At 42.3% G+C, this 12,578-nt stretch overlaps 1 protein-coding gene across 1 annotated transcript in view; it reads right to left on the minus strand.

The window, feature by feature from the left end:
* Window positions 1-622: 622 nt before the first annotated feature.
* USP6NL (USP6 N-terminal like) overlaps window positions 623-12,578 on the minus strand; it is a 118,567-nt gene continuing 106,611 nt past the window's right edge. The window contains exon 15 of the mRNA XM_080627836.1: window positions 623-2,153. Within this exon, the coding sequence (XP_080483962.1) occupies window positions 817-2,153 (1,337 nt within the window). The 3' untranslated portion in view covers window positions 623-816. The remainder of the gene's footprint in view (window positions 2,154-12,578) is intronic.

A 12,578-nucleotide genomic window follows, 5' to 3' on the forward strand; every position in this document is an offset into this window, starting at 1 on the left:
TTTAAGCACCATTTTTTAGCCAGATTAGAGAGACATTTTTGGCTTTTCTGCTTTTTGCCTACCTGCTCCTTCTTGATGAGGAAAATGACAAACAGTAGTCAAAGGAGAGGAAATTAGCTCTCACATAAGATTAAATTAACAATCCCAAAGCATCTCTCCTGCCCAGAACAGATACTGGGATGCTGAGGCAGCTGTATTAAAAATGATAGAAAATCCCACTCAAAATGAATGGCTTCTAGAATAAATTACAAAGAAAAGTTAATATGAAACAAAAGTACTTCACAAGCTTTGCCCAAAGTTAAATGCCTTTACATTTAAACTCTTTAGCTCTTCCCCCTATGTGTCCATGTATTGTAAGTGCACACTCAGACGTGCGCACACACATCATACAGTGCATTAACCACGTCGGTCAACATAAAACTTGTCAATGTGTTACAGGTATTAGGCAGGATTGTAACACGAGTTATTTAAACATGAAGAACAATGACAGCATTAACCACACTGCGCATCCAATCTTATTGCTATGTCTGTGTGTATCGGATCTCCTTCAAGAGCTCCAATGCAAGTCTAGGAACTCAACTAGCCTTCAATGAAAGCCTGAAACATCTCTGAAATAGCGTCACTTTTGAGATGCGTGTGAACTGTCTGTATTTCATAGAACTGACTGCTAACACAGTAATGTTTAATTGCGTTTGGGCTTTGCCGGTTTATTGAGTACAGTTAAGATTTTCAGAGAGGCACAGGTTCATGCACAGACAATCCATCGTTTCTATTTTGAGAGTGTTGGGCTTGTGCAGATGGGCTTGAATACCGGTGCTATGGTGAGCCATGGCCTTCAAAGGCTGGTGAAGTCCTGTATCTCATTGGACTATCCACAGAAACAGGATGAACGGTATGGTCTTGAAAATGCGTTGACTGAAGATGCTGATGTATCTGGAAATCTTCCAAGTGGCCTTTGTTAACGTCTTGGCTCCAGGGCTGCCTGTAGGGTTCATGCCTGTAAATATAAGCAGCATCTGGCCACTTTCTATCTTCTGGTAAATAATCCAGTGGAGGGGTTATGAATTTGACACCTGGGGGGGATCTCGAGTTGCTGGTATAAGCATCAACAGGGGCTACTTCTATCTGCCCAGGGGTTGTTGAAAGAGGATTTTGGCGACTGGCAGGATAGGAATTCATTTGTAGTTTATCTGGAGAATAATCTGAAATAAAAGAACCATATCGCCTCCCAGAAGGGCTGGTTTGATTCCCATGATAATGCAGAGGAACAGAACTCATATTGCCTATACTGGAAACATGTGTTTGAGAATTTCCATGGTAAGAAGGTGGATTCTTGTAACATGGCAGTGGCTGTTCTACGTTCAGTCCATGGGGTGGTCTATCGGATTGCAAGGAGTATTTTGGAGATCTGGGTTGTGAAGTGAAGGTGTAATTGGGTATTATGAATGGAGCTGGTTTTCTGTCAGGTTGCTTTCCTGGACTATTAGAATATGCTACATGCCTCAGGCTCTGTGGTTGAGCTCTCTCAAGCATCTCTTCAACAAGATTCTCATTCTCAGCTTCCAGAACGTTGTCATACTGAGATGCATTCGACCCTCGCTTACCTTCATCAGCAGCCAAAACCCTTGTCTTTTGCTTTCCATTCAAAGGCTGCGTGTCTACAGGACTTGGTGGTGGGCCTGAAACCGAAGGGTTTACTGGCCTGTCTTTCACTTCTGCAGAAAGTTTCATTGTCTTTTCAATTATTCTGATATCAGATGGCTTATTCCACTTAGGTACAAATCCCCTTCTAGTATTCGAAGCAGCATTAGAATTCTGATTAGCAGCTGCATTATTATACTGTCTTGAGTTTTCCTGCTGTGCTGGCTGAGGCTTTCTTCTGCTGTCTACCTCATTCTTAGACATACTACCTTGCGTCTCTATCAGTCGAGCCTTCTGCTGTTTTAAGGAAGGTTTCTTTTCCAGTGAATTCATTCTTTTCCAGTTGTTTGGTGAACTTCCTGCTTCTTCTGTGGAAAGTCTTCTTTCTGTCCTCTTTGTTTGGGTACCAGTGCTGTTCTGTCCATTAAGCATTGGGGTAGAGTTAAGCATCAGAGACTGAGGTTCTGATGGAATCTGCCCCATTGGCTTCTTTGGGAATTCATCTTCTTTACCTAAAATAAGAACAGCAATAGCATAAATTCACGTTTGTACAAAAGTCTCCTTTGATCTATTGGTCATGCAAGCAAAGCTAGCTATGAACTTCATTGCCTGGGCCTCTCTCTGGTCACCTTTCTGCTAAACACCTCAAAGGTTTTTCTGCATACTATTATCGAACAGAGATTTCGTGTATGCTCTCATCTGAACCAGTTACTCTAGTCTGCCTTTCTACAGCTGATGCAATCTTGACAAGCTTTTGCTCATTCATGACACTGCTGCAAAAGATCATTTTCCTAGATTACACTTCGGTTACAGTACTTACTATATAGGTAACCCTCCCCACACTTTCTCCACTTTAAAAATCCTTTCCAGTATCCCTTTCCCAATCCATCGTCTCCAATTCATTCATCTTTCAATGTTCACCTCTGATAAGCTACACTATCAGCTCCTCAGGCACATGCACAAACCTCCTCACAGACATCTTTGAACCTTCTCTCACTTCTTTTTTTGGGTTGAGCTCCTCACTAACATCTGCACAGTTACGTCCTTGTTTCCCTGGCCATAAATTTCAACCTCAGTATTAAAAAGCCCAGTGTCACTGAAAGGCTGTATGCAGAATCACACTGTTTTCAGCTCAGTTTTCCATCACTGGCTACGTCATGATTCCAACTGAGCGCTCAAGGGACAAGTTCTCCCAAGCACGACGACATCATTTAGAGAACTAGGATATGAATGGAAAGTTCTCCCAGACAGAAGCTCAACACATTGCAACAGCCAGTGGTAAACACCAGCTATGTGGAGACCCGGAATGATCCACATTGCCACTACAGAAAGAATAAAGATGTGTTTCACTGCTTGATTGTGTCATAGAACAATTTACATCGAGTTTTCCACTGCAGTCTTTCTCCTTAGCAGTCAACACCCTTCATAATCTCAGCAAAAGTGTTTTATCGCATCCACTTGCGTATAATTTGTGTAATACACTACTTTCCCATTATAAGCAGAAAAGGTCACATACTTCTCATTAAATGTATTGATCTAAATTTAATGTTCAGTGTTTCCTAAAAAAATATGAAAACTTTTAAAGTCAGCATAACCAAACAAATTCTATTCACTCTGCATCTATTTAGTAAGCAAAAGCTCTGTTGTAAGGAGAAAAAGAGAAACGGGTACCCTTGCTCAAATGCAATGCAAAATAAATTATATAAAATAGCTGTTGGGAAAATAATTTTGTTTAATCCCTTTGTTTAATCATAAAGAGCACCTCACTCTTTATAGCTATTTGTAATTAAGATTCTTTTTATGTGCCTCTATGGGTCCACAGGACCGTATACATACAAATGAGTCTATCCCTGACACAAGTGCTGTGGTTAGAAGTGAGCTATGTTCGTTTTCACAGTCAATATTATGAGTTCAATCTTTGGTGACTGGTTCATGATAGAGGTACACAGAGGAAAGTCAGCAGCCAAAGTCAGTATTATTTATTACAGCAACATAACTGCCTTCACGGATCAGTTTCTATATAAACTAAATGAAAACTTACAGTTTGTGCCAGCTAGGACATAGCAGGAGAAGAATACGAAGATGCCATGTGTCATGACAAGATAAATCAAACATAAATCAGAAGTATTTAACAGTTTGGGTTTGCCAAACAATTAAACTGGCCTCTTCTTGATTTTTCAAAGTCTTCACTGAAGGCCACAGGTGATGTGGAACTTACCCTTATCTTTCGGAATACGTAACTCCAGAAACCTCATTTTACATAAATACGCACAGCCTACCCAGGCTTGCTGTAGAAAAACCTCTGCTTTTATTTTCCCCTACTTATCCTTTGTTCAACTACGACCATACAATTATTTAGATACATAAAGCCTATGCTCTGAACGCACTCATTGTCTACCTTGCTATGACTTGCAAAGGAAGATACTCATGCTGAGCCCTCTCCTCGATTACTCATCCCCAAAGAGGAGATTCTACTTGTTAAATGATCTTACAGGGTTATACATCTGGCACACTATATGGAGAACAGCTACATAAATGGTTGCAAGACAGTGCAGCAGGTTACACAGTGGGAAAGGGCCTAAGCAGTGGGCTCCAACGAGCAGCTCTCACAATTCCAAGTCTCGTGGTCCATTCTCTTTCACTACAGGGCCCCACTGTTCACAAATCAGGCTAAAATCTGGAGCATGGATTTGTGGACTTCCACCTCTTCACAGCACACCACTGGAAGACCAAATGAGGGACAGAGGAACGACCTGCATGGACACTTTAACTGCTCTGCAATACACTGTGTGCTGTACCAGCCTCTTCAAAACTGTTCTTTATTCTATATGAACAGAAGTCCCCTTCACTAAGGGGAAATCCTGCCTGACCAATTTGGTGGCCTTCTATGATGGGGCTACGGAACTGATGGACAAGGGCAGAGCAGTTGACATCATCTACCTGGACTTGTGCAAAGCGTTCGACACTGTCCCACATGACATCCTTGTCTCTAAATTGGAGAGACATCAATTTGATGGGTGGACCACTCGGTGGATAAAGAACTGGCTGGATGGCTGCACGCAAAGAGTTGTGGTCAATGGCTCAATGTCCGGCTGGAGACCGGTAACGAGTGGTGTCCCTCAGGGATCGGTGTTGGGACCGGTCTTGTTCAACATCTTTGTCGGTGACATGGACAGGGGGATTGAGTGCACCCTCAGCAAGTTTGCCGATGACACCAAGCTGTGTGGTTCGGTTGATACGCTGGAGGGAAGGGATGCCATCCAGAGGGACCTCGACACGCTTGTGAGGTGGGCTGATGCCAACCTGATGAAGTTTAACCATGCCAAGTGCAAGGTCCTACACCTGGGTCAGAGCAATCCCAGGCACAGCTACAGGTTGGGCAGAGAAGAGATTCAGAGCAGCCCTGCAGAGAAGGACTTGGGGGTGTTGGTCCATGAGAAAATGAACATGAGCCGGCTGCAGTGTGAGCTCGCAGCCCAGAAACCAACCGTATCCTGGGCTGCATCAAGAGGAGCGTGACCAGCAGGTCCAAGGAGGTGATCCTGCCCCTCTACTCTGCTCTCGGGAGACCTCACTTGGAGCATTGTGTGCAGTTCTGGTGTCCTCAACGTAAAAAGGACATGGAACTGTTGGAACAAGTCCAGAGGAGGCCATGAGGATGATCAGGGGCTGGAGCACCTCCTGTATGGAGACAGGCTGAGAAAGTTGGGGCTGTTCAGCCTGGAGAAGAGAAGCTGCGTGGAGACCTCAGAGCAGCCTTCCAGTATCTGAAGGGGGCCTACAAGGATGCTGGGGAGGGACTCTTCATCAGGGACTGTAGTGACAGGACAAGGGGTAATGGGTTAAAACTTAAACAGGGGAAGTTTAGATTGGATATAAGGAAGAAATTCTTTACTGAGAGGGTGGTGAGGCACTGGAATGGATTGCCCAGGGAGGTTGTGAATGCTCCATCCTTGGCGGTGTTCAAGGCCAGGTTGGATGAGGCCTTGGGTGGCATGGTTTAGTGTGAGGTGTACCTGCCCATGGCAGGGGGGTTGGAACTGGATGATCTTAAGGTCCTTTCCAACCCTAACTATTCTATGATTCTAAGTTCACTTTTGGAACTTGCTTCAGTTTGGCACAAGGCATCTGCTTGATTTAATTCCATCTGCACCTGAAACACAGAGTCAGGCAAAGCTGAAGCTCTTGTCTTCTGAATAAAAGTGAATTTTGCCCATAATAAATATTCCTGATACTGGGTTTATACACTACCATGCTTTCAATCTCACTAATTCTGAATGTTAGAATAGCATGAAGTCTGAATTAAGAAAGAATACTCAAAGAACATGCCAAGAACTTGTCATCTAAATCATACAGAACTCCTCTTTCTATGCTGCTAATCTATTTATAACCTCCAGGTGATCTACAGTAGCTATGGGATAGCATGGAAAAAGGCTCCTCAACATCTGTAACTTATTTAGTTTCTGTCCTTGTATGCAATAAATGTTCTGGAAAAATTATTTTTCCATGCCTGAAATTAAACTATTACATATATATATACATATATATATATATATATGTATGAAAAAATAAAGACAAGTTCCTCCAGTAGCTGCAGTGTTTCCTGATTTGCACAAAGATGTTAAAAGCATGAACAGATTTCCTTTCTTCCAGCTTTTAGTCCAAGAAATGCATACAGAGCAATACGAGACCCTTTGAAATACACTTGGTTGTTCAATAAAGGTGGGGTTTGTGTGAGTTTTTGGGGTTTTAATTTCACACACTTAGGGTTTCTTAATTACCCTTAAGCTCTACCAAAACCCAAGTGAGAATACTGCAGACATTTTTATTGAGTTCTAGCTAGGCTGCTTTGAAGATTACTTTCTGTCATCTTTCCTTCACATTTCAGGGTAAAAGAACACACTACAAGTAGGCATATGTGGGCTGCACTGTCTAGATGATGTATGCTGTAACATGAATTACAGCTGTAAAATGAGCACCAGAGAAATCTTACCATGGCTGTTGTGAAACTGCTAAAACTCGACATTAATTCATGTAGTGAGTAACAAGGAAAGTGTTCCAACACAACAATTCGTTTAGAAGAAAACCTCTGCATTCTAACAGCACGAAACCCATGTTTATAGGCTGGTAATACCAGAGCTTACTGCTTTGAGGGAAAGCAAATATAGGGAACAATGAATATGTGTGGAAGGAGGGTCAGTGGGGAAAAGAAGAAATACAGCTTTAAATCTTAGCCACAGGGCTTCTACAGGAGTTGGTATAACTTTACCCTCAGACAGAAACAAGTGACACAGCTTGCTGAATCATCCACATCTGCATGTGAAATTAAGAAAGGCCACATTGCTAGAGGTACTCAATTCAGTGAATCAAAGCTACAAAGCAGAGGCCTTGCTCTGGTTCAGAAATGCTTGAACTCTCATTACCTCCTGTCAGGAAAAGCATTGGAAGGAAAGGAGTTGTGTAACGATCTATGAGCTGCAGCACAAAGACATCCTACAAACTGGTTACCTTCTAAAGGAAAACCAGTTTGTTTCAAACTGCAAAATAGGTATTTAATTATATTTAAGGATATATATACACACACATACACACATGCAGAGCTGTCGCTTCCAGTGGAACTAAAAACAACTTTAAAAAATGTTAAGAACAAATAAAACCTCCTGAAGTTAAAAAAAACCACAAAATTAAAGAAGACAATAACCACATTTATCATCATGCACATGAATACAATGAGACACTCCTCACATGCAGAAAACTGCATGCGAACTATGTGTGTGAATGCTTTAAGCAGCAAGAAAACCAAGATGCTGCCTGTTGGCAAGAAAGAAAAAAGGCCATAAAAGCAAAAAGCTGAGGAAAAGAAACCATAATGGAAGAGCAAAGCAACCAAGTCACAACAAAGATCTCTACCCTTAAGAGGTGCACGCACAGCTCACCAGAGAAGCATGCAAAAGCACCAATTCTTGCAAGCCACATTATCTTTTATCTGCCAATTTTCCATTATAAATCTGCCTAAAGCCTCACAAGCAGCTCTCAACCATCTCCTTTACTACTTCAACTAAACTCACTGTTCAAACTCCTCAGATCTGAGCACGAAATAATTTTATCTGGATGTTTTTAAGGACATCCAATTGAATGAACAACACAAACAGATTTTCAAAGTCTGAGTTAATTCACTTTCTGGACATACCTGTCTGACTGAGGAATGGAGAAACATTTGAGTTTTACAAGAAGTATTTCTGGGACAAGTGCTTTTCTATATAATCTGTGATGTTTACACACAAGGTTTAAAAGCATTTTAAAACTAGAAGTTGAGACTCACTTTGGCAGTGAGTTTTACAATGACCAAATGTGCCTTTGGCTTCAGATTTTTCCCAGGCTGGCAGTATTCACATGAGATGCAGAACTCTTACTCTCACAGAATCACAGAATGGTTTGGGCTGGAAGGGACCTCAAAGCTCATCCAGCTCCAACCCCCTGCCACGGGCAGGGACCCCTTCCACTGGAGCAGCTTGCTCCAAGCCCCTGTGTCCAACCTGGCCTTGAACACTGCCAGGGATGGGGCAGCCACAGCTTCTCTGGGCACCCTGGGCCAGTCTCTACTCCTCCTCCTTCAACAAAACAGGTTCCTAAAGAGAGTTTAGTTCCTGGCTTTTCCCAAAGACAAACATAATAGCTTATCTCAGAATTTACAGAGGTGGGACTATAGGATTCTCTATTTTTCCTTTAAAAGAAAGGTAGTGATTTATTTGGCTTGTATGCAGCACAGCCTAAAATAAGCAAACAACAAAGAAAATCGGGTGAAAAATGGGTGAGGAAGGAGAGAAATGGAAGTAGGAGGAGACAATTGTCTTGTTTGCTGCTGTAAACATATTACCTGACAGGAAAAGGAGCAAAGCAAATACAAGCAGATCTGATTGCTCCCCAAATTCAAGTCATATTAAAGAAAGTTTTAGTCTACTGACTTCCTCCTGCTCTAACAAGTCTTGGTCACCACCCAGTGGAAGTCACTCTCAACTACAAGACCTTTACAGATAATTACTTCAGGAGGCACTAACAGCTTCATGCATTGAATAGCAGACATAATTGGAGTAAAGTGCTTTAAGTGCTCTCTCCGGTGAATAACAGTCTAGCCCTTAATTTCAGCACCAGAATACATGCACTTTGACTGCTCTAACGCAATTTTCAAGGATGGTAATGGTCATAAAAACAACTCTTCAAATGACTTCTTGATATTTTGTGTTTATTTTCCATGGGTGACAATCCCATCTTACTTCCTCAGTTTACAAGTCCAAGAGAATATTAAAGAAGTGTAAGTGCCTGCACTAGAAACTGAAGCTGCTGTCTGGAAGCCTGGCTCTGCTCCTCCTCCTTTATAGGCCATCACTAAGGAGTTACTAACATGAAATCTTGCCTGATAACTTGAAGGTAGAACAAAATGCACTATTTGCCTTCCTGCTGCTATGTCACTTCTGTAAGTGACAGTACAGAAAACTTACTTTATAAACATCTTCATGTAGATAAAAATAGAAACAGCAACAGATTTGGTCATCAACCAGAAGGTGCAGGATGCCAGCTGTGTATGTGTGAGCTGCCCTTGCAAACAAACTTGCTAAAATTAACCACTTTACATCCCTAATTCCACATTTCTTCCAGAAAATACCCTTTCTTGAAAAGTGAGTTTAAAATAAGACTATGAACCATGCCCACCATAACTATCTGAATCGTATTTGTAAAAAGCATGCAAGTTTTTAACAGTAACGATGCTTAAATGATGCAAAGCCAAATCTAAAGCTGCTGAAAATAATATATTAGTTTAATCCCATATATTAATTTCCTTCATCATATTGCAAAGTATTTGTACCACACAAGAAACAAGGCAGAGAAAAAGGTTTAGTTGGTTAAAATGAGAGGTGCGTTGTCTGAAATAGCTACTTGTGTGTTCTTCAAGCACAAGTGAAAAATCCAGAATTCCTCTGAAACAAAACACACCAAAAAGAGAGAGACCATCAGAGACAGGAAAGTCAAAGTGACTCGAGGATTCCTATTGTTTTGCCTGTCAAAAGGCACATTAAAAGCAGAGAACAGACGTCATTTAATAGATTAACAACCTACTATATAATTCTGCACTGTCACTGGTGAGTATTTAAAACAGACATAATTTGTATAAAAGATGGTGATGATAAATGTAATAAAATATACCTTTAAAGAGCAGACAAATGTTTAATATTTATTTCAAATACAAGATTCAAACTTCACTAGTTTTCCCTGAACACAGAAAAGGCTGGGAGAAATAGAACTGAATCAGAGTTTAAAGCTGGTGTTATCACACACAAATATAGTTAAGATGACCACAAGGACAAGAGAAAGACCAGATTGCCCAATACTGCTTTAAAATTAAAGTACAAGACCTTTATCTCTTATTTAAGGCCTTCTCAGCTGCTGTAAGGTCCATTAAACTTTCAGTCATTAAAAAAGTCCAACGCAGGACCCCTCTGCCATCCCTTTTCAGGGTACCTTACACTAAAAGGCAGGTGAGAAATTGTCTAAAGAACAGACCCAAGCATTAGACAAATAAACTATTTTCAGCCACGTATTTTTGAGTAGAATCTGAAACTCTCACTGATAAGCAGTTTTGTTTATTGAGATCAGACACTATAAAAAAAAAATGTATTAATAAGTAAATATTGTTTATCAGGAATAACTTAAAGCAAAAGCTGGAAATTGTGTTTCTTGTGAGCATTTAAAGAATTTTGCTGCTCTTTTAAATAACAGCCAAGGAAATAATCTGCATCAAGGAATTCTGGAGGTCAATGGTAGATACCATAAAAATTGCTTTTGCTATGCTCTAGACATCATCCTTGAATTAAAGAAGATTGTCAGCTCCCCATCAGATCTGGCTCCTTGAGAGAATGTAAACAGGAGTCATACAGATTTAGATGAGTGCTGTTCCAGAACCTGCTGCAGTGTGGACATCCTTCCTAACATTCCAGACAATCCAGAAAATAAAATTTATCTTTTCTACTTAATTTGCTTGATACATCAGAGGACATATCATAGAATGGGTTGGGAGGGACCTCAAAGCTCATCCAGCTCCAGCCCCTGCCACGGGCAGGGACCCCTTCCACTAGAGCAGCTTGCTCCAAGCCCCTGTGTCCAACCTGGCCTTGAACACTGCCAGGGATGGGGCAGCCACAGCTTCTCTGGGCACCCTGTGCCAGTGCCTCAGCACCCTCACAGGGAAGAACATCCTCCTTAGATATAATCTTAACCTCCCCCCTGTCAGTTTAAAGCCATCCCCCTTGTCCTGTTAAAAAGTTCCTCTCCAGACTTTTTGCTGGCCCCTTTAGGTACTGGAAGACTGTTCCAAGGTCTCACCGCAGCCTTCTCCTCTCCAGGCTGAACAAGCCCAACTCTCTCAGCCTGTCTCCATAGCAGAGGTGCTCCAGCCCCCTGAGCATCCTTGTGGTCTCCTCTGGACTCACTCCAGCAGATCCACAGTTTCTACCCTAGGCTTGTCCCAGCCTGCCTGTCCCAGGGCCTGATCACCAAGCAGCCTGCCCGTCAGAAGTGTGCTTGTCCATACTGTCTCCATAGAGTCACTGGCATGCCTACTTTGGCTTTGGAGAACAGCACTGAAGGTCTAACCTGAAGGGTGCAGTTGCTAAGTACAGGCTATCCTACACTACATTGCTATGACTAGAAATTACTACAAAGAGAAATGAAATTCCATCACATGGTCTGCTTTATGCAAAATCACCCTACTATTGGGTAAAGAACTTCACCAGCATCCCAAATCAGCATGATCTCCTTAACATCCATGTTCTGGCTGAGCATTTTAAGGGTTTGATCAGTGAGAAATTGTTCAACAAAGCCCCTTCCTTCCACTCGGCTCTGAAAGGAACAAGAAGCTCCTTCATTCAGTGGGAGAAGCCATGGAAGAAGCAAGCCAGAGAAAGCCACATCAGACATAAGCAGACATCCACTTGAAAGTAACACAGAACTTACTACCTCTTATAATATCCTACTGCAGCTCACCCTACTAGGGCAGGACAATCTATACAGCCTAACAAAGGATGACAGATGGAAAATTCCACTGAGCTTAATTAGCTCACTGCTATTCCTGGATGACTGATACTGATGCAGCTGTGAGATGGAAATATTTTATTTCTTTTTCCCAAGACATGTTTTTACTTTGGTTTTGCTACTTAAAGGTGTAATTGTTGTTCAATGAAAGAAAACACCAAACAAGTACAAGATAGGCAGTAATGCTTTGATTTCAGCTGGAAAAACTAAAATAACCACCATTTTCTCAGGCTGCAGTGGATACTCACATGAACAGCCTGGTATCTGTTGTATTACTCCGTGACATGATAGTTTCGTAAGTTTTACGTGAAATTAGAAGGAGAACAGTAAAAAGAGACTGAAGGTAGTAAAGACAGTAGAGTCAGACACATGCATTGGGTTTGCATGGCAAGGTCTTGGTAGCTGGAGAGCTGCAGAGGTGGCTTCTGTGAGCAGCTGCTAGAAGCTTCCTCCATGTCCAGCAGAGCCAATGCCAGCAGCTCTGTGGTGGACCAGCTTCTGAAGAAGCCCGAGCCCATCAGTGACAGTGCCAGAGCCCCTGGGATAACATATTTAAGATGGGGGGAAAAGTTCCTGTGCAGAAGGAACTGTAGGTGCAGGAAGGAGTGAGGATATGTGCGAGAAACAGCCCTGCAGAGCCCAAGGCCAGTGAAGGAGGAGCAGGAGGAGGTGCTCCAGGCACCGGAGCAGAGGCTCCCCTGCAGCCCAAGGAGGTGCCTGTTGGAGCAGATATCTCCCTGCAGCCTGGGGAGGACCCACGCCAGAGCAGGGAGATGCCTGAAGGAGGCTGTGACCCTGTGGGAAGCCCATGCTGGAGCAGGCTCCTGGCAGGACCTGTGGCCCCGTGGAGA

This window comes from Psittacula echo, assembly GCF_963264785.1.
Source record: "Psittacula echo genome assembly, chromosome: 1".
In the NCBI taxonomy this organism is placed as follows: Eukaryota; Metazoa; Chordata; class Aves; order Psittaciformes; family Psittacidae; genus Psittacula; species Psittacula echo.